This window comes from Mchenga conophoros, linkage group LG10 (genome assembly GCF_057382185.1).
Source record: "Mchenga conophoros isolate Kocher_MC1m ecotype Shallow Benthic linkage group LG10, M_conophoros_male_GT1.1, whole genome shotgun sequence".
Classification (NCBI taxonomy): domain Eukaryota; kingdom Metazoa; phylum Chordata; class Actinopteri; order Cichliformes; family Cichlidae; genus Mchenga; species Mchenga conophoros.
In genome coordinates this window covers 30,100,994-30,123,334 of record NC_140535.1, presented here as the reverse complement: position 1 = coordinate 30,123,334, position 22,341 = coordinate 30,100,994, and the positions used below count along the sequence as shown (strand labels likewise).

The 22,341-nt window shown below is 39.6% G+C and overlaps 1 protein-coding gene across 6 annotated transcripts in view; it reads right to left on the bottom strand.

Annotated features, from left to right (window-relative positions):
* The window catches only part of myo7ab (myosin VIIAb), a 55,084-nt gene that overhangs the window by 31,666 nt on the left and 1,077 nt on the right, over positions 1-22,341 (bottom strand). For 2 of the 6 annotated variants that reach the window (XM_085289763.1, XM_085289767.1), the window contains exons 2-18: positions 21,879-21,981; positions 16,554-16,622; positions 13,973-14,086; positions 12,740-12,892; positions 12,064-12,248; positions 11,728-11,849; positions 11,477-11,619; positions 10,283-10,396; positions 9,415-9,568; positions 9,245-9,321; positions 8,984-9,103; positions 8,141-8,283; positions 7,840-8,050; positions 7,612-7,747; positions 2,598-2,704; positions 1,708-1,749; positions 985-1,122 (exon numbers count right to left, since the gene is read on the bottom strand). In XM_085289763.1, the coding sequence (XP_085145889.1) occupies positions 985-1,122; positions 1,708-1,749; positions 2,598-2,704; positions 7,612-7,747; positions 7,840-8,050; positions 8,141-8,283; positions 8,984-9,103; positions 9,245-9,321; positions 9,415-9,568; positions 10,283-10,396; positions 11,477-11,619; positions 11,728-11,849; positions 12,064-12,248; positions 12,740-12,892; positions 13,973-14,086; positions 16,554-16,571 (1,977 nt within the window). In that variant the 5' untranslated portion in view covers positions 16,572-16,622; positions 21,879-21,981. Of the gene's footprint in view, positions 1-984; positions 1,123-1,707; positions 1,750-2,597; positions 2,705-7,611; positions 7,748-7,839; positions 8,051-8,140; positions 8,284-8,983; positions 9,104-9,244; positions 9,322-9,414; positions 9,569-10,282; positions 10,397-11,476; positions 11,620-11,727; positions 11,850-12,063; positions 12,249-12,739; positions 12,893-13,972; positions 14,087-16,553; positions 16,623-16,940; positions 16,996-21,878; positions 21,982-22,341 lie in introns of all 6 variants that reach the window. The other 4 variants (XM_085289768.1, XM_085289769.1, XM_085289765.1 and 1 more) reach the window with 3 other exon arrangements.

Here is a 22,341-nt window from a genome sequence, read left to right as displayed (position 1 = left end):
CAAGTTTAGGTGGAGTTTATTTTCGTTGTGCTGACATTTTACAGTCAGTTACAATAACTCGTACTGCGTGCTAGCTAGCATGACGGAGTTTCTATACAGCTGGGTGGGTGCTATGTTACTGATAGTGATATGATATCGGTTTGGATATGTGGCGAGATGGAAACATGAAGATGAAACCAGGAGATGTCCTTACTGAATCATCAGAGCTAAACAGGTGATGGAGAAACAGGATTACCTTTTAGGTGACATGAATGAGTTGAAGGGAAGTTATGAACTGTTTCTGAGAGACAAATAACACCAGGATCCTTTTCTATGTAGCTGACAGCTGGTAACTGTGTCAGGGGCGGGTCTAGCAAAGTTTTGCCAGGGGGCAGGTAGGGCATTAACAGGGAGAGGGGGCACAAGGAAATACTTTTCTTTCTTATTCTCATTTAAAATGTCTCACTTTTATTAAATAATTATCTGAATCTTACAAACAAAGTTCTTATCTGATGTAAAATGTATAGAAATCATACATATACCAACAAGACTGTACATCACTGTCACAACAGTGTTCGTTTTCATTCAAAGGCTTTATGGCTTTTCCTATAATACCTGGTGGGCCGGTCTCTAGTCAAAATGCCCTGGTCAAGTTTTTGTCCCAGTCCAGCCCTCATACCGACCCAGTACTGGTAATTCTTTTTATGCAGATGAGGCATTATTTCTGTACCATTATTTAATTCCAGAGGTTTTTAAGTTATTTTTTTTTGCACTTGTTGACTTGTAAAAGCCTATATGACATATTTTATTTCACAATTAATTAACCACACAGAGAAGGCATCGTTTAAATATGTTAAATATGTTTCTTTAAGCAAGTTCTTCATGACTGAGCTAAGTGTCCTCTTTTTTTGGAAATCAAAATATGGTCACCCTACTCTGAACATATCTCTGTACTCTGGGGCATCGCAACACAGAAGCGCATACATAGTAATAAATCACGCTCACCATGGGTTTTTTAAGTTCGTTGGGTTTTATACAGCGAACGAAGAACGGCTGACACACACTGAGCGTCCTCATCAGCAGCTCCAGAGATCGTTTGAATTGACTGCTCAGAGTCGGGGAGCGCTTCCTCGTCTCAACGCCCTACGAACGCAAACACATACAAAACAGATAGTTTCAGAATGTTTGCACTGCAGGTAAAGACATGCTATTGATGCTGCTGTAATGGGACATCACAATGGTATATAAAACACCCTAAATGGGAATTTAATTTTGAACCTCTACAACCATAAATAACCAGTGGCTTCAAACTCTTAAGATCCACAAAGCAAACACAGATTGCTCTCACGTTATTTCTATTGCACACGACGGACAATTAAAAGAGGAGACAACACAAAATCTCTGACACCAGTTGTCACTGTGATCCTGTGAGTAAAGCCAAAACAAAATTAGATTTAAACATTTTAAAAGCATGCAGGAGTTTTCGTCTGTATGCAGAACTGCCTACTGTGTCAGAGAGTTTGAAAGATTATTTTTCATTAACTTCACGCCAAATTTCCCCTCATCAGCACAATGTTCCCCTCTGCTTTTGGCACACCTGTGAAATAAAAAGAAGGGCTGAGAGGGAGCAGAGGGATGCTGCTAAGCACGTCATGGATAATTGGACTCGGCTTAAGAGAACACACACGGGGTTGGAGGGACCACATGTGGCTAAAGGCTGGTGATTACCTTGGGAGCAGGTGTGCTGGGCTGCTGATAGCCACATAGAAACTGATTTCAGGAGGAAAAGAAAGAGGAAAGAGAAAAGAGAGCAGAGTGAGAGGAGGTGTTTGTCATTAGGAGAGAAGCCGAAGGAAGGCAGAAGACACGCACGATGTTAACAACACCGGTCTACAGATTTAAAACGCTTCAGAAAGAAACTGAAAATGATGCAATGTGTTAAAGTAGGGTTGCTCGGCTATGGTAAAAAACATATTCATGATCATTTTGATCAATATTGTAATTTCATAAGTACATGGTTAATCTAATTACTTACAAGCTTAAACATCATGCAATTTATAAATCTTTAAAACAAATTAATAAAGAGAGAGGTGGATGCGGTGTGGGACATCGGGTCATCAGGTAGGGAGCTAGGACCTTTAAGCTTGCCTCACAAGGGCAACTCACAGTCCCTGCAAAGCTGCAGCCACACCAAAGACAGGGGGTGGCAGATGTGCACATCGTGGGAGATCTGTGCAGTGGGAGAGTGATGGAAAGCCACAGTCTCATGTTGCTGACAGGGGCCGGGTAAAACAAAGGCAGCTGCTCAGGCTTAATGTCTTTTACTTCTTCTACCTACTGCTCTTGACCAAAGGCTCTCTTTCTGTCATTGTAGCTCAAGCTGAACAAACAATCGGTGAGGCTGAACTCTTCGAGAGGCGTGAAGGTGCGCTGCTGTAAAAGCCTTCATAAGTTTGCAGTGAAAATTAATCCAAGAAAGTAATAATTTCTTCCAGCTCAAAGCCAAAATAATAAATAAAGTGAATATCGATTATTTACCAACCCAAATAACCAAATAACAAAACAGAAAAAAGATACAACATACAGTGTCATGATTTTAATGCATTTGTTGGTCTCACCATGGCAACATCAGCCTGGAAGATCTGCTTGATGAACTTATTCTTGGACGAGTGGACGAGCTGAATGATGTCAGTGTGGAGGCTGTCTCGGTTTTTCTCCAGGAAGCCTGAAAGGAGGGCGTAATGAGAAAAAGCAAGACAGAGGACTGATTATATCTTATTTGAATCAACATTTTTACTGCACTGATTTTTGCACAGAAATTTATTTACAAAAAAATATCACTATATCTTGGTCATGTTTTCAACACTAAATTGAACTGAAACGTTTTAATCAATATCTTCTGTGAGTGTGACAACTGCTAACTTGCTTGAATGACCTTTTCAGATTAAATGAGAATGCAATGATTTTAAAGGAACAAGCTAAACTTCACACAGCAGCACAGTATCGTGCATGAGCAATATTCAATTAAATTTTATTTATATAGCACCAAATCACAACAGTCACCTCAAGTTGCAATACATGTATTTAAGAGAAGTTTAGGTTTTGCATTCACATCAATTTCCAAACAAACTCAAACAAACCAAGGGATATTTTCCTGAGGATGAAACGACATGTTAGTGAATTCTGTTCAAAGCTGGTCTGCATGTTGTAGCTTAGAGACATTAAACAAAGTGAGGTTAAGTTGTTAAACTTAACCTCCTAGGACCCGAACTCTTCCACGGCATGCATTTTTCATTTCTCTTTGATATTTGGGCATATTGGGAACCAATGAATGTAAAAACAAAGAATTACCAGATTTTTTTTTTTTTACCTGATTTTTGTTTCTAAGAAAAATGAGAGCCACGTATGAGGATATTCATTTAAAATTTCGATAGAACAGTAGCATATAATGTCCTCGTAAGTGGATATCAGGCCCTTGTAGAGCAAAATTGAGTATTTTGGTCTAAATAACCCAAAATGGGATGTCCACATATGTGGACGCCAGGTCCTAGGAGGTTAAAATTAAAAAAATAGTTAATCCACACCGGAACCAGCCACACAGGACAAATAAACACTGGGAATGGGGCTGGTCCTGAGTTAAGGAGTGTGTTGAAACTGATGATCAGCCACTAGTGGACATTCCAGGCTGTGGTTGTCTAGGTAACCCTATGTATTTACCATGGTCTCATACGTCAGTCAACACTATCCTTCACTCTCATGTGTTGTGGCTTCAGTGTCTTGTCTTGAAGTTGAGAGGCCAATGGGCGGGTCCCCGTAGTGCCCGTAGTCACTTAAAGTCACTGAATGTAATTGACTTTCAGTGGCTTCTGGACTAGGGATGGGTACCGGTATCATTCAATTCAATTCAATTCAATTCAATTTCTTTATTGTCCCACAAGGGGAAATTAGTTTAGCAGCAGGAGGATAAGAACAAACAGAACAATACTATAAAACAATAATAACAATAATGATAAAAAATTCAAGGACAATTATTTGCCATTAAGGAGACAAGACGCAGTAGGGATAAAAGAGACCTGGAGTCTTTTAGTCCTCCTCGGAGGTACTCTAAAACGGCGGCCGGAAGGCAACAACTCAAACTCACTGTGAAGTGGATGGTTCACACAATTAATAATAGAATGAGCCTTTCTAAGCACATTTCTATTGTAAATGGCCAAAAGTCCATCTTGCCAGCGCCCTGAAATTTTGCTAGCAGTTTTTACCAGAAGTCCCAACCGATTCTTGTTCTTCACCGTTAGGTTACCAAACCAGGCAGCGATACAAAAAGACATCACAGATTCGATAAAACTTCTATAAAACAAGGACAACATCTCAGATGAGACGTTAAAAGATCTCATTTTCCTTAAAAAGAACAGTCTTTGTTGAACTTTTTTAGTAGTGGCATCAGCATGAGATTCAAAACACAGTTTATGGTCAAGTACCACACCTAGATATTTATAACTCTCAACGATCCCAATATCGGCAGTTTTAATGATAGTGGGTGATGAGCTATAAGAGGACTTCCTAAAATCAATAATCATGTCTTTAGTTTTTGACACATTAAGTGAAAGGAAGGACTCATCACACCAATTCACAAAATCATCTACAACCTGTCCATGGCCTGACTCGTCCCCCACTAGAAGACTGACGATCACTGTGTCGTCAGCAAACTTCAGGATGTGTCTGTTTGTGAAATTGCTGCGACACTCATTTGTGTACAGAATGAACAGAAGGGGAGAGAGGCAACAACCCTGGGGTGATCCAGTAGAGGAGGAAAGCACATCAGAAAAGACATGATTTACCCTCACACATTGTGACCTATTAGTCAGAAAGTCTGTCACCCAGCCGACCAGACTAGTGTCAAGCTTGAAATGATTGTAAAGCCTGTCAGCAAGTAAGAGGGGTTGAATAGTATTAAATGCAGATGAAAAGTCAGCAAATAATAATCTTGCATGGGTGTGGGGGGCCTCAAGATGCTTATACAAGAGATGCAGGAGTGTGACAACAGCATCCTCCACACCTCTCCCTGCTCTATAGGCAAACTGGAAGGGGTCAAGATGGTGTTCAACATGCATTAAAATCTCCTTCTTAATTATCTTCTCAAATGTCTTCATCACTAAAGAAGTCAGAGCCACAGGCCTAAAATCATTCAGTGCCTTAGGAGAACTGCCCTTAGCAACAGGGACAATGATCGCATGTTTCCAAATTTTAGGTACTGTCTGTAGCTCTAAAGAAAGTGAGAAGATATAGTGAAAAATCCCACTCAGCTGATCAGCACAAGTTCTCAGTACCTGTCCACAGATGTTGTCAGGTCCAGGACTCTTGCTTTTGGTATGTCTAAAAAGATTAGCTACCCCTGTCTCATCAATACAAATAGATGGGGGAGTGATGGTCTTTTCCCTCAGTGTGCTGGTCTGCCTAGAACAATCATAGTTCTCAAAACGAAGGTAAAAACTGTTAAGACTGTCTGCCAGATGTTTGTCAGAGGTAAACCCCTCTAAGGTAATGCTGCTTTTACCTTTCGTCTGTAGCCCTGCCATTGTTGGCACCGGTTCTGACATAAACGGTAGTAACCAGACCGAAAAGCAGCGCACATTTCAGTGCTTTTTTCCCTGAGATGTCATACACTTTGGATTCTAGCCAATCATTTTACCTTTCCAAGGATAGTAGGCGGGCCCAGGTACGTACATTCTTTTAGAGCAGAACTACAGCTTAAAAATGCCCAAGGCGAAGCAGTCAAAATTCTGGCTGTACTCCACAGCAAAAGATGCAAACTCAGCAGCCTGCAACAAGTGCTTTAAGCTGATACTGTGCAAAGGAGGTAACACCTCGAATCTGATGAAACACCTGGTGACGCATAGCAGGGTTTTTTTAAGCCGAGAAATGCGCCGTATTTGATAGCTTGCTGTGAGACCTCACACCGGCACATCTACTGCCGGTGTGGAGCCTGTTATCGGAACCGGAGTTAGCAACATCCCCCCAAGAACCCGAAGAGGAGAGTCCTGGCCCCTAGCCCTGCCAGTGTAGCAGAAATGATGACGGATGATGATGGCAGCAGCAGCCGTTCTTCTCTGGGTCAGTAGCTTAATGTTGTTCGTGTGTAATTTATGTTGAGTAGGCTAATCACGTTATTAAAATAATGCACATAAGGTGAACTAGCAAACACCATCGTAGTTACATGCGGCTGTCTTCTTGTTTGATGGCAAATACTCCCTTCACCCTGGCCAATAAGGCTAAAATTACCAAAGAAAAAGTGGAAAACAGCTAAAAATGAGAGGTTTTTGGACAAAGTATGTGTTTTTTCCATTGTTTAATCACTGCTTCCAGCCAAGAGTGATACCATATATGACCTATAGCTGCAGAAAAGGCTAACATTGTTATTTTTTTACAAACAAACAGCTAAACATAAGAGGTTTTTGGACAAGTTTGTGTTTTCCATTCTTTAAGCACCGGTTCGAGCACCGTTTAAGCACCGGCAAGGTTTCAAAAGTACCGGTTTGGCACCAGTATCGGATAAAACCTAAACGATACCCATCCCTACTCTGGACGCTACATTGCTGCTAGTCACTTCCTGTGTGGATGCCCTTTTAAACTTTTCTCAACTACCAATGAGTGTGAAGGATATGACATTAACTTATGACAAGTTGGTAGACATGTTAGATGGTTACCAGGCAACCAGAGCCGACTCCCAGCATCAAAACGATGCACGATGAGTGAATCGCTTCCTGTGTCGATATCCCTTAAGACCGGAACATCTGGCTTAAATGATTTCTTTGTAACTATTCTTCTGGCATCTAAACTCTAAATTCTTGCTTTGATTTTTGCAGATGAAGAATTTCTGATTGAAACCGATATTTATCCTTAATATCCTCTTTAATGTAATTCTGAGTGAATCTTGTGAAACAAAGTGTTCATTTTTGGACCAGCTCAGAGTATGTGATAATGATTAGTTTCTCCAGCAGCTGTAAGAGCCTGAGAGGTGAGAGCTCTGGTCAGATGTGATGAAGCATCTATTAAGACTGCTGTGGCCAAACACCCTCCATGAGACCCTCATCCGAACTGTCTGTGCTTCCTCAGAAAAAACTTCTTCAGACCAAAGTTATTTTTTAATCAATATGATCTTAATGTGCCTGCTGGTAACTTTCCCTACTGACCTTTTAAAAGTAATAACTCGGGAAGAACACATTTGTTTTGAGGAAACAAGAAAAATCCTGTCAGGACAGGTTGATTTCAGAATCAATATCCTCTCAGTGTGCCTGCTGCTAACTTTTCTGAATGACCTTTTGATAGAATGTTTATTTCACCCACTTGATTGAAAGACTCGGGAAAACAACCTTCAAAGGCCAAATTAGGGTCTGGAGTTACTGGAAATTTATGCTTCAGCGGGAAATCAACGTTGTAACCTGATGTGCACCTCCCTAGAAATGTAACTACACGTCAGGTCTATGCAACTTTTGTGACTGGTCTGTTCAGTACAGTCGATTCCTGCTGGCATTTTTAAACGTATCAGTGAGAGAATAAAAATCATTGCTTCAATATAAGTTTAAATCAGACAAACCAACACAAACAGAAAAAATCTGATGAACAGGGACGTACCTCTGGTCTCGTAATGTACCACTCCTGCAAAGTGCTGGATACCAAACTGGGTTTCGTAGCAGTTTTTAGGAGGAATGTAGTTGGAGTTGAGCTTGTGCTGAGAGTTGAGCTTATACAGCATCGTAGCATCAGTTCCCTGAAAAGAAAAAAAAAAAAAAAACGCACATCAATCAAAGCCAAATTCAGTAAGACTTATCTTTACAAGTATCTACTAAATATCTGTTGCACCTTGGGAAACTTGCTCTCTTCATCTATGAGGGAGATGATGTTCATGGGTTTGTTGGCGATCATGTCCAATGCATCCTGGTTGTCTGTGAACTCAATGTGCTGCCAGCTGATGTCCTCCAGGTTGTATTCTTCCTGCTCCAGTTTAAAGACGTGGCGGACAAAGAATTGCTGCAAGTTCTCGTTGGCGAAGTTGATGCACAGCTGCTCAAAACTACAGTGGAAAAAAAAAAAAGATGACAGCGTTAAACTAATAAAGTAGCATAAATGATCTACAAAAACACTCTTTTACACAACTTCTCACCTGTTGACGATAAAGTTCTCAAAGCCAAAGATGTCCAGCAAACCGATGGATCTTCGGATGATGGTACTCTCGCAGGAAGGAGGTCGGTATATGGCAGCATTAATCTTATCCACTATCCAGATAAACAACCTCCCGTAGATCCCCTGGATGACAGAATTCATGAACTTTGCTGAAGCAGACTCGCTCACCGCCTCCTAAGTGTGCTTCTTCATCACCATCATTGTCTTCGTTGTACGGCAACGTCATTAGCGTCATTAAGGTTCGGAGACTCCCAAAAATATTTTCCCACAGACCCTTTCCCAGACTTCACTCCAACATAAATACTTCATAGTTATTAGGAATGGGAAAATGTTACACAATTACCACCAAAGGTGTAGAAATAACAAGCAGTGTCCCATCCACCAGCATAGGGGGGTAAGTGGAGGGACACATTTTAAGGTAAGCCAGCACCTTCCAGGTCTGTGTGTGTATCGCACCTGTGCAGGCTCTCCTAACCAAGCTCCATAAAACCATCATGACAGTGACAACAAATGTCCATGCCTTGTAATATTATCTAGGGTCTTAAATTCTCGCCTGCTCTGCAGAATAAGTGAGTCTTGCATAGTTGTACATGAACGAGCTCTCCAACTTGCAGGTAATGGCTAAATTGGCTCTTTAGCTCACAGCAGATCTCCTGGAGAGTAAGTCAAGGACTCTGTTACCAGCTATAGCTGTAGAGTGTGTCTGCAGAAAGACAGACTCGTAGAAAGAAGAAGTTGGATTGTCTGGAGGACAATCACAACATGATCTGTGAAAGACTTGGTGATTACGTGTATTACCTCTAAAACAGGACGAAATCGGTACCTTAACAAAGGCGTCCCTGACATCCAGGCCTTGCTCCACACTTAGAGGGGTGACAACACTTTCACCACGTGTGATGAGGGTTCGTGTCGTCAAACACACCATCACATCTTTAGGCTCCACCTACGGTTCACAACGACCAACAAAAGCATCACCAAAAAAACTGCCAGATATCAATTTGAAAGAGATTTAAAGCCACTCTTTTCTAAGGAAGAACAGTAAAATGGTTGTGTGTCAATCATGTGTGTGAGAACAGTTACAGACCTCCATAAGCGACGCAGCGGTCACCAAGTCAGGAGATCTCACAACCACACAGGCGTCTAAATTATCATAGGTACGAGCTGAGGGAAGCAAGACAGAACGTCGTTTTCTTCACAGGTTTGTAAAGTTTGCAAATTTTCTGATTGATGCTTCAGATTTGTGTATTCACGCACCCTCGAATCGCAGGTTTCCCATATGCAGGATGGCAGCCAGAAGCTTGGAAATCTCCCAGGTTTCTGTCTCGGTGAACATGAGAACCTTCATGGCTGACAGGATGCTGGAATAATCACTCAGGTCGTTACGACCGTCACACTTTGTGCAGCTACCCTGTGATATAAAAGAAATCCAACTTCAGGTCTGCTGTTTATGAGCAGAACCAGGCCAGCGGCTCCAGGTAACTGCAATGTGGCTTAATGGGTTTCACCTGACAGCTCCGAGTGAAATGCTCTGGGAAGCAGCTACGGTAAATTAACTTTACATTATTATTATATTACTTATGATCCCTGAAGCTTTGTGCACAACATTTACTGCACCATTTATGTTTCTGTACTTTAGCTTCATTTTACCATCAGGACACAAGGGCACAGTCTTTTTCCACTCACTGTTTTTATTGTAACCTCATGCATTAATTGAGACATACTTTATTATGATTGGTAATTTTTTCTTTTACTAAAATAACACTTTGTTAATCCTTTGGTTGTGGAGGACCGGAGAGGGTGCACTACATACTGGAGCAAGAACATAAAGAGCTTTAAAGACAAGAGAGTGATTTTAAAAGCAACATGTAAGCTGAAAGGCACCAGTGTGTTCTCTCCTTCCAGGCCCAGTAAACACTCAGACTGTAGAGGTTTGAAATATATTGAGGTTAATTAAAAACATTTTTAATAGAGCAGATAGCAGAGCACTGCAGTAGTCCACCCTGTTATAAACAAACAACACAGTGATGTTCAAAGTGCTAAACTCAGCTGTATGATGGGTACATCGATTTCTTAATTACTCATTTTTATCACTAAAAATGAGTAATTAACTGGCGAGACTCACCATAGTGAGGTAGGAGTAGTCTGTGGCAAGGCCCAGGCCCAGCTTTGACTTCATTTCAGGAGCCATGCCCTTCAACATGCAGTAGAAAATATGGTAGTTTCTCTCATCTGGAGCCTGCAGGAGCAAGAAAGAAGCAAACCCTGTATGTCCGACACACAATATGCTATGCACATGTAAGCAGCATCTACGTGATACTGTTTACGTATCATAAAGAGTATATATTATTAATCTTGGACCAGTATTTATTTTTTTTGTATGTAATATGTCCACATATGCAGGGAGACTGAATAGTTCATCTGCCCCTGTTTAATTAATGATAAATAAATGACTAATTACACACTTTGATTCAGCTGTGAAGAGTTTGATTGTAGCTTGCCTCCACCAGTGTGTGAATGTGTGTGTGAATGGGTGGATGATTGGGTGTGTAAAGCGCTTTGGGGTCCCTAGGCAGGACTAGTAAAAGCGCTATACAAATACAGGCCATTTACCATTAAATATAACAACTCCTGTGAGCACCAAAGTGAAGGCAGCTGCTGTATAAACAAATAATAAATGACAAACTAGTAAAACATTAAGACAGGTGAGACTCCCTCCTGTTAAAAGGGAGTTTTTCTGATTGTCTGATTGTTTGTGTTTTCTTTCTACTATCGTAGGGTCTTTATCTTACTACCTTACAACAACTTAGGCAACGGTTGCTGTGCTTTGGAGCTATATTAATAAAACTGAATTTAAATAAATTGAAAATAATCACAAACCCAAACAAACAAAATCACCATCCAACGTCTTGCAGTTTTAGTTAAATTAATAATTTAATTCTTCAATATTTATTGCAAATATGTGCACAATATCTTCTCTATTTGTTTATTATTTGGCTAATGTGTCATTTATTTTAGTAGTAAAAACAGTCATCATATAAACTTGAGACTGTATGTCTGTCATTGATGTCAGACTTTTGATTTTGTAAAAAAATATTAAACTGTATTTATCTAAGGTTTAGAAGCAGGATCACAACTGCTAGACTCGCTGTCAGATAACCTCTACCCAGGAGCAGCCATCAATCTTCACTCAGCCCCATCCCAAACTGCATTCTCAGGTCTAGATCATTGCTTACCATCCATCTGTCTACAAATGTTGACTAATTGTGGTTGGAGTTGTGAAAGATTTAACATATTTAATCTGGATCTGGTTTCTCACCTGTCGACACACGCGGGACTTCTCCAGCAGGTACTGCTCTATTTTGGCTCCTTCAATGGCCCCTCGCTTGTTGAAGTGGATATCTATGTACTTCCCAAAGCGACTGGAGTTGTCATTTCGAATTGTCTTGGCATTGCCGAAAGCTGAAGAAATTGACAAACCAGACGATGAAGGTGACCCATGACACTTTCTTCCATGTTCACTGTCCATTCGTGGACTGAAGGTGATCTTTTTTGGAGTTTAATGCTTACCTTCGAGGATAGGCGTGGCTTCTAGGACTTGCTGCTCTATCCAGGAGTGCTGCCCGCTGATGGCAGCGAGGAACTGCAGAATCAGCTTTGTGCTCTCAGTCTTCCCAGCTCCAGACTCACCGCTGCCTCATAAAGAAAACAGTGACACAGTCATGCAATAAACATGATGATTTCATTACAAATAAACTATTCAAACAGCAGCAGCACACAAAGGATACTAACTATGACCAGCCTTTTTAACCAACAGAGGCTTGCAGATTAACTGCAGAGTTTTTCCTGTTTAGAAATGGCGCACGTCCATCACTTTGAGTTCTTATGAAATGATCAAGCACAAACCTGATGATGCAGCACTGGTCCTTGTTGTTCCGCTGCATGTTGAAGTAACAGTTGTCTGCGATGGCGAATATGTGCGGCGGCATCTCGCCGATCTTCTTATTGGTGTAGAGGCGGATCTGGTCTGGAGTATAGATGGGCAGCAGCTGGTAAGGGTTGACTGCTACCAGTATTGAGCCTGTATACGTCTGCAGACACCCAAAGACAGACGAAAGTCGATGTTTTAAACATGAGATAGATCAAAAACTCAGGGACAAAATATGTGAATCAAACACTACTGACAGGGTATAAAACAAAATTTTATGCTCTCCAAAATATATGAGATGATTATAAAAATAATGTCTCTATTATTCCTATTTAGTGGTCTTAACTTTGACTTACTAGCATTTCTAAGATTGGGTGTTTTACAAGTACAAATGCCTGTTTCTATCGGTGAACCTCCGGTCAAACAGCAAGGAAGGGACGTTCTGTTTTATTTATAGCAACAAGTAAATGCTGCTGTTGCTGGGCGCTTAAGATACAAGTAAACAGATTAACCTGAATAAGACCTTAACTGGGCCAAAGCCAGTGGTTACTGCTTTGCTGAACACGCGAGTAAAAGGCCTGGAAGTTACAGAAACTAATTGCACCTCAGGCGATCGTAAATGCAGCTGCGTTGGTGCCACAAAGGGAAACTTACGTAGATGACGCATTCATTATAGCGGATTAGCAGGTTACGGAGGATGCCAGCTTCATTGAGGTCACCCAGACGGATCATGTCCTCCACCCCATGTATGGAGGTTGGGTGCATGGGTTTGATGTTGGTGGCATTTTGAGGGGAAATCCAGTGCTCCTGCATTGGTGAGGAATGAGGAAGCAGATTAGAGGAACAAAGGCCTCAAAAGCCACATGAAGTCACACTGACTCATCCTTCTTTGATGGAAACAATTAATTGGCAGTTTTGTGTCATTTTAAAAGGACAAAAATATCTGTATGCTACCTGTCGTCTAAACAGATTCAGGGTACAGTGATGTTTAGACGGGGAATGAAAAAACAAAACAAAAAAAACAAAAAAAACCTTAAAAAAAGACAAAACAAAGTTCAAAAGCCAAAGGAAACCATATCGGGAACACACTAGAAACAAGAGATCAGAACACAGTACAACGTAACAAAGAACACAGGCAAACTGAGGCTAAAAATACACATGACACAAGGAGGTAAGTGGAAACAGAAGGGGAACTAAACACAACTGAACACAATTAAGTTAAATGACAGAAACTAAAACTAGAGACAATGCATGGGAGACTTAGTAAAACACAAACTAAATAGAAACACTGAACATGAAGCGAGACACTGATGGATCAAACTCTAATACAAACAGAAGCGCGAACTAAGAAACAAGGGCTCAAAATACTAAGGGAACACATGAAGAAAAACGAAAGTAATAAGTGACCTAAGAATGAAGCAAATACTCAAAAAAGTTCAAACCATTTAAAACCCATGACCATGAAAAGCATTACAAATTATTGGACGCAGATTAGGTTTAATGGTCTAATACAATACAAGTGTGCAACAGAAAAACACAGTCTGAGTTTTGGACTCTGAATTCAGGTCTATTGTTAACTATTCGTGATTTATTTAGAATCTAAGCTTGTGCGTTTAGAGCTCTTAGTTTATAAATTTCAGATTTTTTTTCCTCTGTTTTTGGCCTTTAGTTCTTATTACTTGTGTTCTCTGGTTTTTGTCGTATCCTGTCATCAAGTCCTCGCTCTGTGTGTGTATATAGCGTCAGTCCACTTTCAGTCCTTATCACAGTATCTACGCAGTCTCCCTTGTTTTCATATTTGAAAAACCTAAATTCTAGTTTCTCTTGTTTATGTAGTCTACCTTGGAGTACTGCTTTCAGGTCCTTCCTGCTTTTCTGCAAACTTACCCGGCCTTCATCATCCAGAACCTGGATCTGTCCAGAGTCGCACAGTTTGACCACGGCTCCCACGGGGACGTCAAACTCCCGGCCCGTTTTAAGATCCAGCCACACATAGTCCCCCTGGATTACAAAACTTTAGTTAAAGACTGCAGGAAGTAATAGAATAACATCATAATATCAGAGTAAACTGAAGCTGAATGATTTTTTTTATCTCCCTGGGGAAGTTCAGAGCACTTGTTAAAAAAAATCTGTAACCAAAGATGTCAACTGTTTGTAATCATATAATTTCTTATCTCATACTTATACTTTAACTCTTTTTATTCCTAGATGTTATTTTGAAATTTGAGCAGAAAACATCAGGTTTTCCCCGTAACAGCTGCAAAACCTGATGAGCTGCATGTGCTTTAGCTGTACGTGACATTTGTTATGGTCTCCTTGTCTGCATTCAACTATTTGAATATACATGTTGGATAACCAGGAAATATCAGTTGCACCACACACCCAGTTACCCAGTTTTTCAGCTGCCAACTAGTTACATTTTTGAGGATTTTTGAGGATTTAGCCTGAAAAAAGGATTTAAACTTGACCACATCCACCAGGAAGGCCATGATGTAACACTGAGACTTAGGTAACCCTACGTAACAACAAATAAGGCTTAATTTTCCTGAGGTGGAACCAACACTTAGCAAAAACCATGACTGAGCAGGTTGCTACAGGAGGTATTAAAAATCTACAAAACAGTCAACCAATCATGGCACTGACTGTGCCATTAGACATACTATGAAAAGCAAGCCCCCTGGAGATGAACACAGCCGACCCTAAAAAAGTGCATTTATCATCTTAGACGTGTCAGCACAGAGGTCATTTTGTGTTTTGCCAATGAATGACAAACACGAGGTGTCATTTAGATGTAAATCAGAAGGGGAGCTGGTATAAACCTCATCATAACACTGCAGCACGATGCTCAGCGTTCATCCCCACAGTCTAGACTGTGACCTTAAAGATGCTATTTTTGCTTCCATTTAACAACATCCAGATGTCTCCCACTCGAATGAGATTCATAGCCGTGGCTCTGAGCTGAGATTGAAACGGTGCAGGAGTGTCTGAGTCGTGCCCTGCAGGACTCTCGGGGGAGAAAGGCACTGGCATCTAGTTATTGAAAGGGAAACTATTGATGGCCTGATATGAGGTAACTGCCCAGCTTTTTCTATATTTAGTGTGTCAGGACTGTGGAGCTCATGCTGAATAAATCATTCTTGCTCACAATTTGATTTTCGGTTGTTTCCTTTTACATTTTAATTTAATTTAAAATCATTAAACCTGCTGGCTGGCCCACCATAACAAACAAACATTCCCATAAGACACTAAAATGTCAGGTTAAACTGACCTACTTGCATGAGTTGATGCTAAAGAGACCTAAACTATGCTTTTTGTGTTAAAGTAGTAGAGCCACAATCTGGATTTTAAGCCGATCTTTTATGAACAGAGGCACTGGCAAGGTTGATGTAACGATTATGGCCTCTCATAATAATAATATGGAAGAAGAAAATGAACGAGTTCAGTAACCTTCCGCCCTCCTTCAATAAATCCCAAATGATCCTTCAGACAGACAGTAAAAAAGTGCTGCCGTGCTCAGATATTCACCTACTGACTTCTGAGCCCTTACAAAATTGAGTTTAATTTTCCCTTCTTAAATAATCAAACACAGAATACTGTGTATCAAGTTTGTGGTTATGGCAGAGGCTTAAGTCATTAGGGAAAGCTCTGTACCTCAGTGGAAAATCAAAAGAAACCATCATAATACAAATGCACTGAAGCGTGATCACCCTAACCTCAACTCTAACCCTCAGCAAAAATAACTTCTCCTGAGTCTCTGCGATTAGACAAAAAATAAAATCAATGACAAACAAAAAGAATTAAAAACACTAGTCTGTTTAGCCTTTCTCTAAAAAATAATATTATGGTAGAGTCAGCATCTAAGAAGACTTAGACCTCAGACAATTAAAGCATCTGATATGAAATAACTTGAAATTTCAAATTATTTTCTCAAAATTTTGAGATAGTAACCCAAACTTTTGACTTATGGATCCATGCAAAAAAAATTTTCTCCACTGGCAAAAACACTGGTCCACTGGTCGCTACTAAAAATCTTTTGGCGAGTAATGCATTGAAAAGTTCCTTGTAATTGCTTTGTTCTCCAATATATTTTTTGTTATCAACTTGGGTGCAAATACTCTCCAAATACTCGCAGAGAGGTAGGGAAACTGCAAAAAGTATGATGCAAACCAGAAACTGAGACTCATTTCCTTCAAAGTAAAATCTGTGCCTCTCTGCTACAACAAATAAACTGCTGATGTCAATGTCTAACCAGGTCCCATTACAACATGGACACCAACAGAAACTCCACCTAAGTTTAAAAATAATAAATATCAGCAAAGGAAAAAATATTACCTGACTTTTTACATTAATGTCCATCCATAATTCCCACAGAACGTTTGTACAGAAACGAACTTAAGAACTTACTTTTAATACACGGACAGGACAAAGAGGTTGGAAGACATTCAGAACCATTTGGTACAGGACCCACCTGTTGCAGAATGACCATGGTTCAGCCTCGTGTTGATTCCAGGTCATCAGAAGTCACCATATGAGGGCTCTAAAATGAAACCAGTCACAGACATCACATTAACTTTGAGACAACAGACTGCATCTACTTCGTATGTATGAATTACACATTTTTATACACACAGTTTGAGGGAAAGTCACCAAAACAAAGACTGTTCAACAGGTTTTTTTGGATAACGAGATGAGAGAACAGATGAGGGGGGAAAAAAACAGGATACACAAGTTTTTCATGTTCTTTGCCACGTGGGGTTGAGACCAAGAAAAAACAACGTCTACTTTTAATTCATTATGATATATTATGCTTTTTTCCACCTCTATACTATTAACTCTACTCAAAATAGGCACTTACTCTCATTTTAAGCCAGCTTTCCTTTGATTTGCTGCTTCCCCCAGTCTGAAACGAGCTGAAACATGGATGATTTTTGAAGACTAACAGTTGCCAACACGAGAGTATGTCAGCATTAGCAATGTACACAAAAGATATCTAAGTTTATATTGTTGTCAGCCTGTGCTGCCATCATCAACCCCAATTTATTACAAACCATCTACAGTATTTTTGCAGGTGCGTAAGATTGAAGTTATGACTGCGTTCATTTATTTTTGGAGCATTTAGGAGCAAATCTAAGCTGTCCTGACACAAACATTAGGCTTCCTATCACCTACAAAGCTGTTATGGTGAACATTTTTGGCTAACTCCCACCAATACAGAGCAGTATTATCATTATTATCATTCTTTTAGATTCATGTTGAATTGTAGACTCTGTTTTAGCTTTGTTTGAGCCTCCACCCATTCCTAATGAAAACATGTCAGTCTATAGCTTCAAAAAGCTCCACTGATCTCAAAGGGCAATGGACTGCATTTGTGGTAGAGCTGTGTGCCATAAAATCACTACAAAAGTTGCAGAGACTGTGTACACCAGACACATTTCGTATTGCACACTTAAATAAACTAGATCAGAGACGTGCTATAGTTCGTGATGGGTTTTAGGAGCCGTAAGAGGTCTGAGATCTAATATGAGGAGGTGAACAAAAAGTCTGATCACCATCAGTCCTTTCAGAGCCGAGACACACAGTCCTGTGGTTCAACCAGTGAAGGAAACAGGGGGCGGGTGCAGAGTTTAAAGGGTCTGATAGGGGCTGTTAAAGGCTTACTGGGATTCCTGGGGCTAATCCCATCGCTTAAGTACGAGGCATACCGGTAGTTGTTGCAGCTATGATTTTCCTTCCACATGAGGCTGTCTTACTGTTTTTGTACTCATTTATATTAAAGGTGATGTGGCTGTTACATATAGTGGGATACGTGTTTATAGTGGCCTTTTTGTTTAAGGAACTATAGAAGAGGAATTGTTAGTCTTTAAAGGTTTGTATTTTGTACTGACTATAGCACACACAGAAAAACTACTAGAGTATGAGTGACACAAGGTAATTAAACAAGGCGAGGTTTGGAGCTGTTAGAAAACAAATAGATTGGTTTGAATTAATAAAGGCAGGATGAATGAGGTGGGCGAATGGAGAAATAAAACTAAGATGACTGCTTCTCTGCTAATTCATTCTGAGGAGAAACAAACACGTTAGTAATATAAATAGCCTGTGTGGCCAGAGAAGAAACACAATGACCCAGAGGATATGAGTGATGAAGATAAACCATGTCACGGGGGAGGGGCTAAATCTACTAAATACCCATTGGAGCACTAATAAATCTATTAACATTTATTTAGACTGCAAAGAAAACTGTATTAAAGTCTGATTATATGCACATAAAAAATAAGCTTCATGTGGTGAAGTGAAGCTACTGAAGGGCAATAGAGTTGATATACAAGTAATTACCAGTCACAATATGTTCAGCTTAGACCAAGACAGAGCTTCTAATCCAGAACCACAGGGTGCCAATCTGGCAACTGTCCCAAACACAGACACTTAGCTCTCCACCTGACTTTACAATGTGGACTGGAGTCATCGTGGCCTCACATTTTTCCAGTAGTTTTTATTTAAATTTTATTTTAATTATAAGTATTTATTCAAACACCTTTTCTCTCTTTTTTAAGAGTGAAAGAGAAAAAATGTAATAAAAAACAGGAACGGGACTTAGTAAAGATATAAATACAATTAAACAATAAAAAGAAAATAAATAAGGTACAGTAAGTAATGCAAAGGTACATTTGGGAAAACTATGATGTAATGTCATGGAGAAGGTGACTCTTCCATTGTAAAAATTAGTCTCACTTTATAATACAGCCAGCAACTAAGGGCGTAATCCCACTGTAATCAGACAAATTTCAATGCATTTTATTTGAAGTTACATGTGATTATAGCTCCTGAAAAGTAGGCAAACTAGAATAAAGGGGTCCTTGGTGAAGTTTTTACAGGAAAAAGGAACTTACTAGACTGTTATGTAAATGTAAGTACTGTGCAAGTTGTTTTAAGTAATGCACATGCAATTTCATGTTATTTTTGCAGAAGAACAAACACTATTTCCCCCTTTTTTTTTTTTACATCTTTATTTAGTATTCATTATGTTATTGTGCGTGACGGATGTTCTATTATTCAACTGTCCTGAAAAATGCAGTGTATTTACAATGTAAGATGAAGAAATTGTTTGTTTTACTGCAAAATTACCTCAAAATGAAAGAGTACTTAAATTACTCCCAGATTAATTTGTTTCCTTTCCTGTGAAATACCTGAAGTTATACAACATTTAAAGCTACTTATACACTAAAAGCATTAACAGGCTGATTTCTGTTGACATATGTTGACAAAAAAAATAAAGAAACCAAATAAATTTCTTGTGTATTTTTATGTTATTTAAATTTTGTAAGTACACACACTGTTTATGTTTTTACTAATATTCCAGTTCGCTAAAATATTTTCCTCACTCAGTTTTAGTTTTTAGTTTAGTTTTCCGCTTACGTTTCTAAAACCTCTGAGGTTGATCTGTGAAAAGGCAGCGAAAGACATCCCTGTTTACTCTGACAATTTAATCAAGTGTTTGCAGCAGTCCTGCTTTTATGACATTTACTTTTCAGGTTTTCAACTCTTGCACAAATATTAACCACCAATTTTATTTTCTGTGTTCTATTGTAACTTTACTCCAAAAGACTTGTACGTCAAATTTTGTGAACTTTTATGTCCTGTTTTCTTTTTAAAATGCTGCTTTGTTTAAATGTACTTTGCAATTCCTGGGTGTAAAAAGCAATATATAATTCAATATTTTTTGCCTGCTTACTAACACTGCCTTGTTTAATAAAAAAGTAATAATAATATAATAAAGGATCCAAACCATTATCACAGTAACCTATGTAACTGACATGCTTTTGCATTGAGCTGCTTATGAAGAGGATGCTGTGACACAATGTGATCTGTTGGAGGTAATCCCCATTTATTCTGATAGCAGCAAAGGATAAGCAACATCATGTAAGGAAACTGCCTGACTTTGAATTTCTGTGCAGAAACAGCGCAAAAGTTGTCTCAATTCACCAGAACCTGAACATATTTATGAGCGAGACATAATACTGATATATTGGGGTAACACTGAAAATAGGAGGGAAAAAATAAGTACAAAAAGTTCCTAAAGTAGAACCTAAATCATTTATAGGGAGAAATAAAAGAGAAGATAAAAGTGCTGTGGAGCTTAGAGGTCAGCCAGGTATATGAAATACTTTAGTAGTTCAACAGATTTTGTTCACAAGAGTACAAGAAATTTTACAACACCACTTAAATCCGTATCATTAAATTCTTCTTCTTTCATTTGCTCCCTGTTGGGGTCACCACAGCAGATCATCTGCCTCCACCTCACCCCTGCCTCACACAAACCCTCTGCATGTGCTCCTTCACTACATCCATAAATCCATCCTTTGACCGACATATCCACTCTCCCAACTCTGTACATGTCCAAACCATCTCAGCAGTCCTTCCCTAACTTTGTCTGCAAACTGTTCAACCTGCAAACATTAGGCTCATAAACAGGTGAGAAAATTGATCATGAAACCATGAAAAAGTAGGCCAGTCTTGAAACTACAGCCTCTTAAGAAACAAACAAAACAAAACATAACAACCCTCATTGTTGATATATTTTACCAGATCAAAAGCCGAAGTTGCATAGCGTATAACAATCATTGGGGAAAGGTGTGTCCATCATGCATCGTGTGACAATTCTAAGAGTTTAATGTGCTAAAAAAATAAAAAATCATGTTTTTGTATTACTCTTATGGGTTGTGATAGATCTCCGCTGATCGCTCATTTTAAAAAATGCACCATTTTTAACTACTGGTTACTACTGGATAACATCATTTCACCATGATGCTGGTGAAAAACAAAATCACTACTTCTTAAATAAATGACATCAGCAATAGTGTATAAAAAATGTAAACGCTCTTATCTGTTCTTTTGTTTATTATTATACATTTTCTGCCGAGTTTGTTCTTGACTTTTCTTTTTGATAGTCCCTCGACTTCTCTTCCATGATTACCTTCAGCTGTGTTCCCCTGATGTTTCCCATCTTCCCTTTTGTATAATTAAACCCTCAAACTGCTTGTGTTCTTATTCTGTAACACTGACTGTCTGAGCTTTTTATCTGCCGGTGAGTTTTCCCCTCATCTGCAGTCTGGAGTTTTGGACTCTTGCCCCAATAAAGATGTGGGTTTTTTTGTTTATAAGTTTTGTTGTCTATATTTGGGAGCGTTTGACCGTCCTGTGATGTCTGCCTTTTGTGATAGGGAGTACTGCGGCATCCCACCTTCCCACAGCCTTGCTGATAGATGCTAGGATATTTAACTAAAACTAAAAACACGAAGCTCATGTTTGTGGTTTCAGAGGAAAACGCTTAAAAATTCAATGCCAATGTTGAGATATTCTAATCTGCATGAAATCAGGGCACTGAATAGAAAACCAACATTAGCGTCGTAGTTAATGAGGCTACAAACCGGCTGATAGGCCACAAAAGGCTGACAGATCTTGATTGAATAATTAAGCACCTGCCAGGTGTTGTTTGTGTCTTAGTCTTATAATCAGCTGTCACTGGGCAATTTTTTCTCTTTTTTTTCACTTGCCAAAATCTAAAAAAGTTTACTAATAGAAATTGCACATAACATATTAACTTTCCTGCTGTTTTTCTGCCTAACAACTATTTCTTCAACCTCTTCTTCTTACGAGACCCAGAGTCACTCTGGTCTGAGATTTTCATGTAACGGCTGAGAGAAATCTTTAAGTCCCCGGCTGCTAATCTGTGTGTGTGGCCTCTAATGCTATTCGAACAAGTGTTTGCACAGCACATGCGTCCGCTGTGACTCACATGGCAGGGATTCACAGGCTCCGGCGCACAGGGGCGCGCAACGTTCATCATTGATCAAGAGAGTTCAGGAGACTCATTTCCATGAGGTCAAGTGCTTCAGTGTCTGCAAAACACAACATAGGAGAACCTCAAAAGTCAATAAAAATACTCAAACGGGGCACGTCAGCAACATCTAAAGGTACTTTTTACTCAGCTGTTTCCCTACTTCTAGGATCTACCTTTTATATGTCAAACATATGGTGAGCCAATAAAATTGATTAAACTGTGTACATTGGTGCCAATTTGACAAACCGCAATCATATAGTTCTCTAAAGACTGCAATCTCTGAGAAGGCTCGTGTGTTGTATGTGTGCACAAATGATTTATGTGGTAATGCATTCAAGCATGGCCCAATCCAACCCACCGTTGGGTCACAGGGTGACAGGTACGGTTCACCCTAGAGAGGTCACCCGTCTGCCGCTGG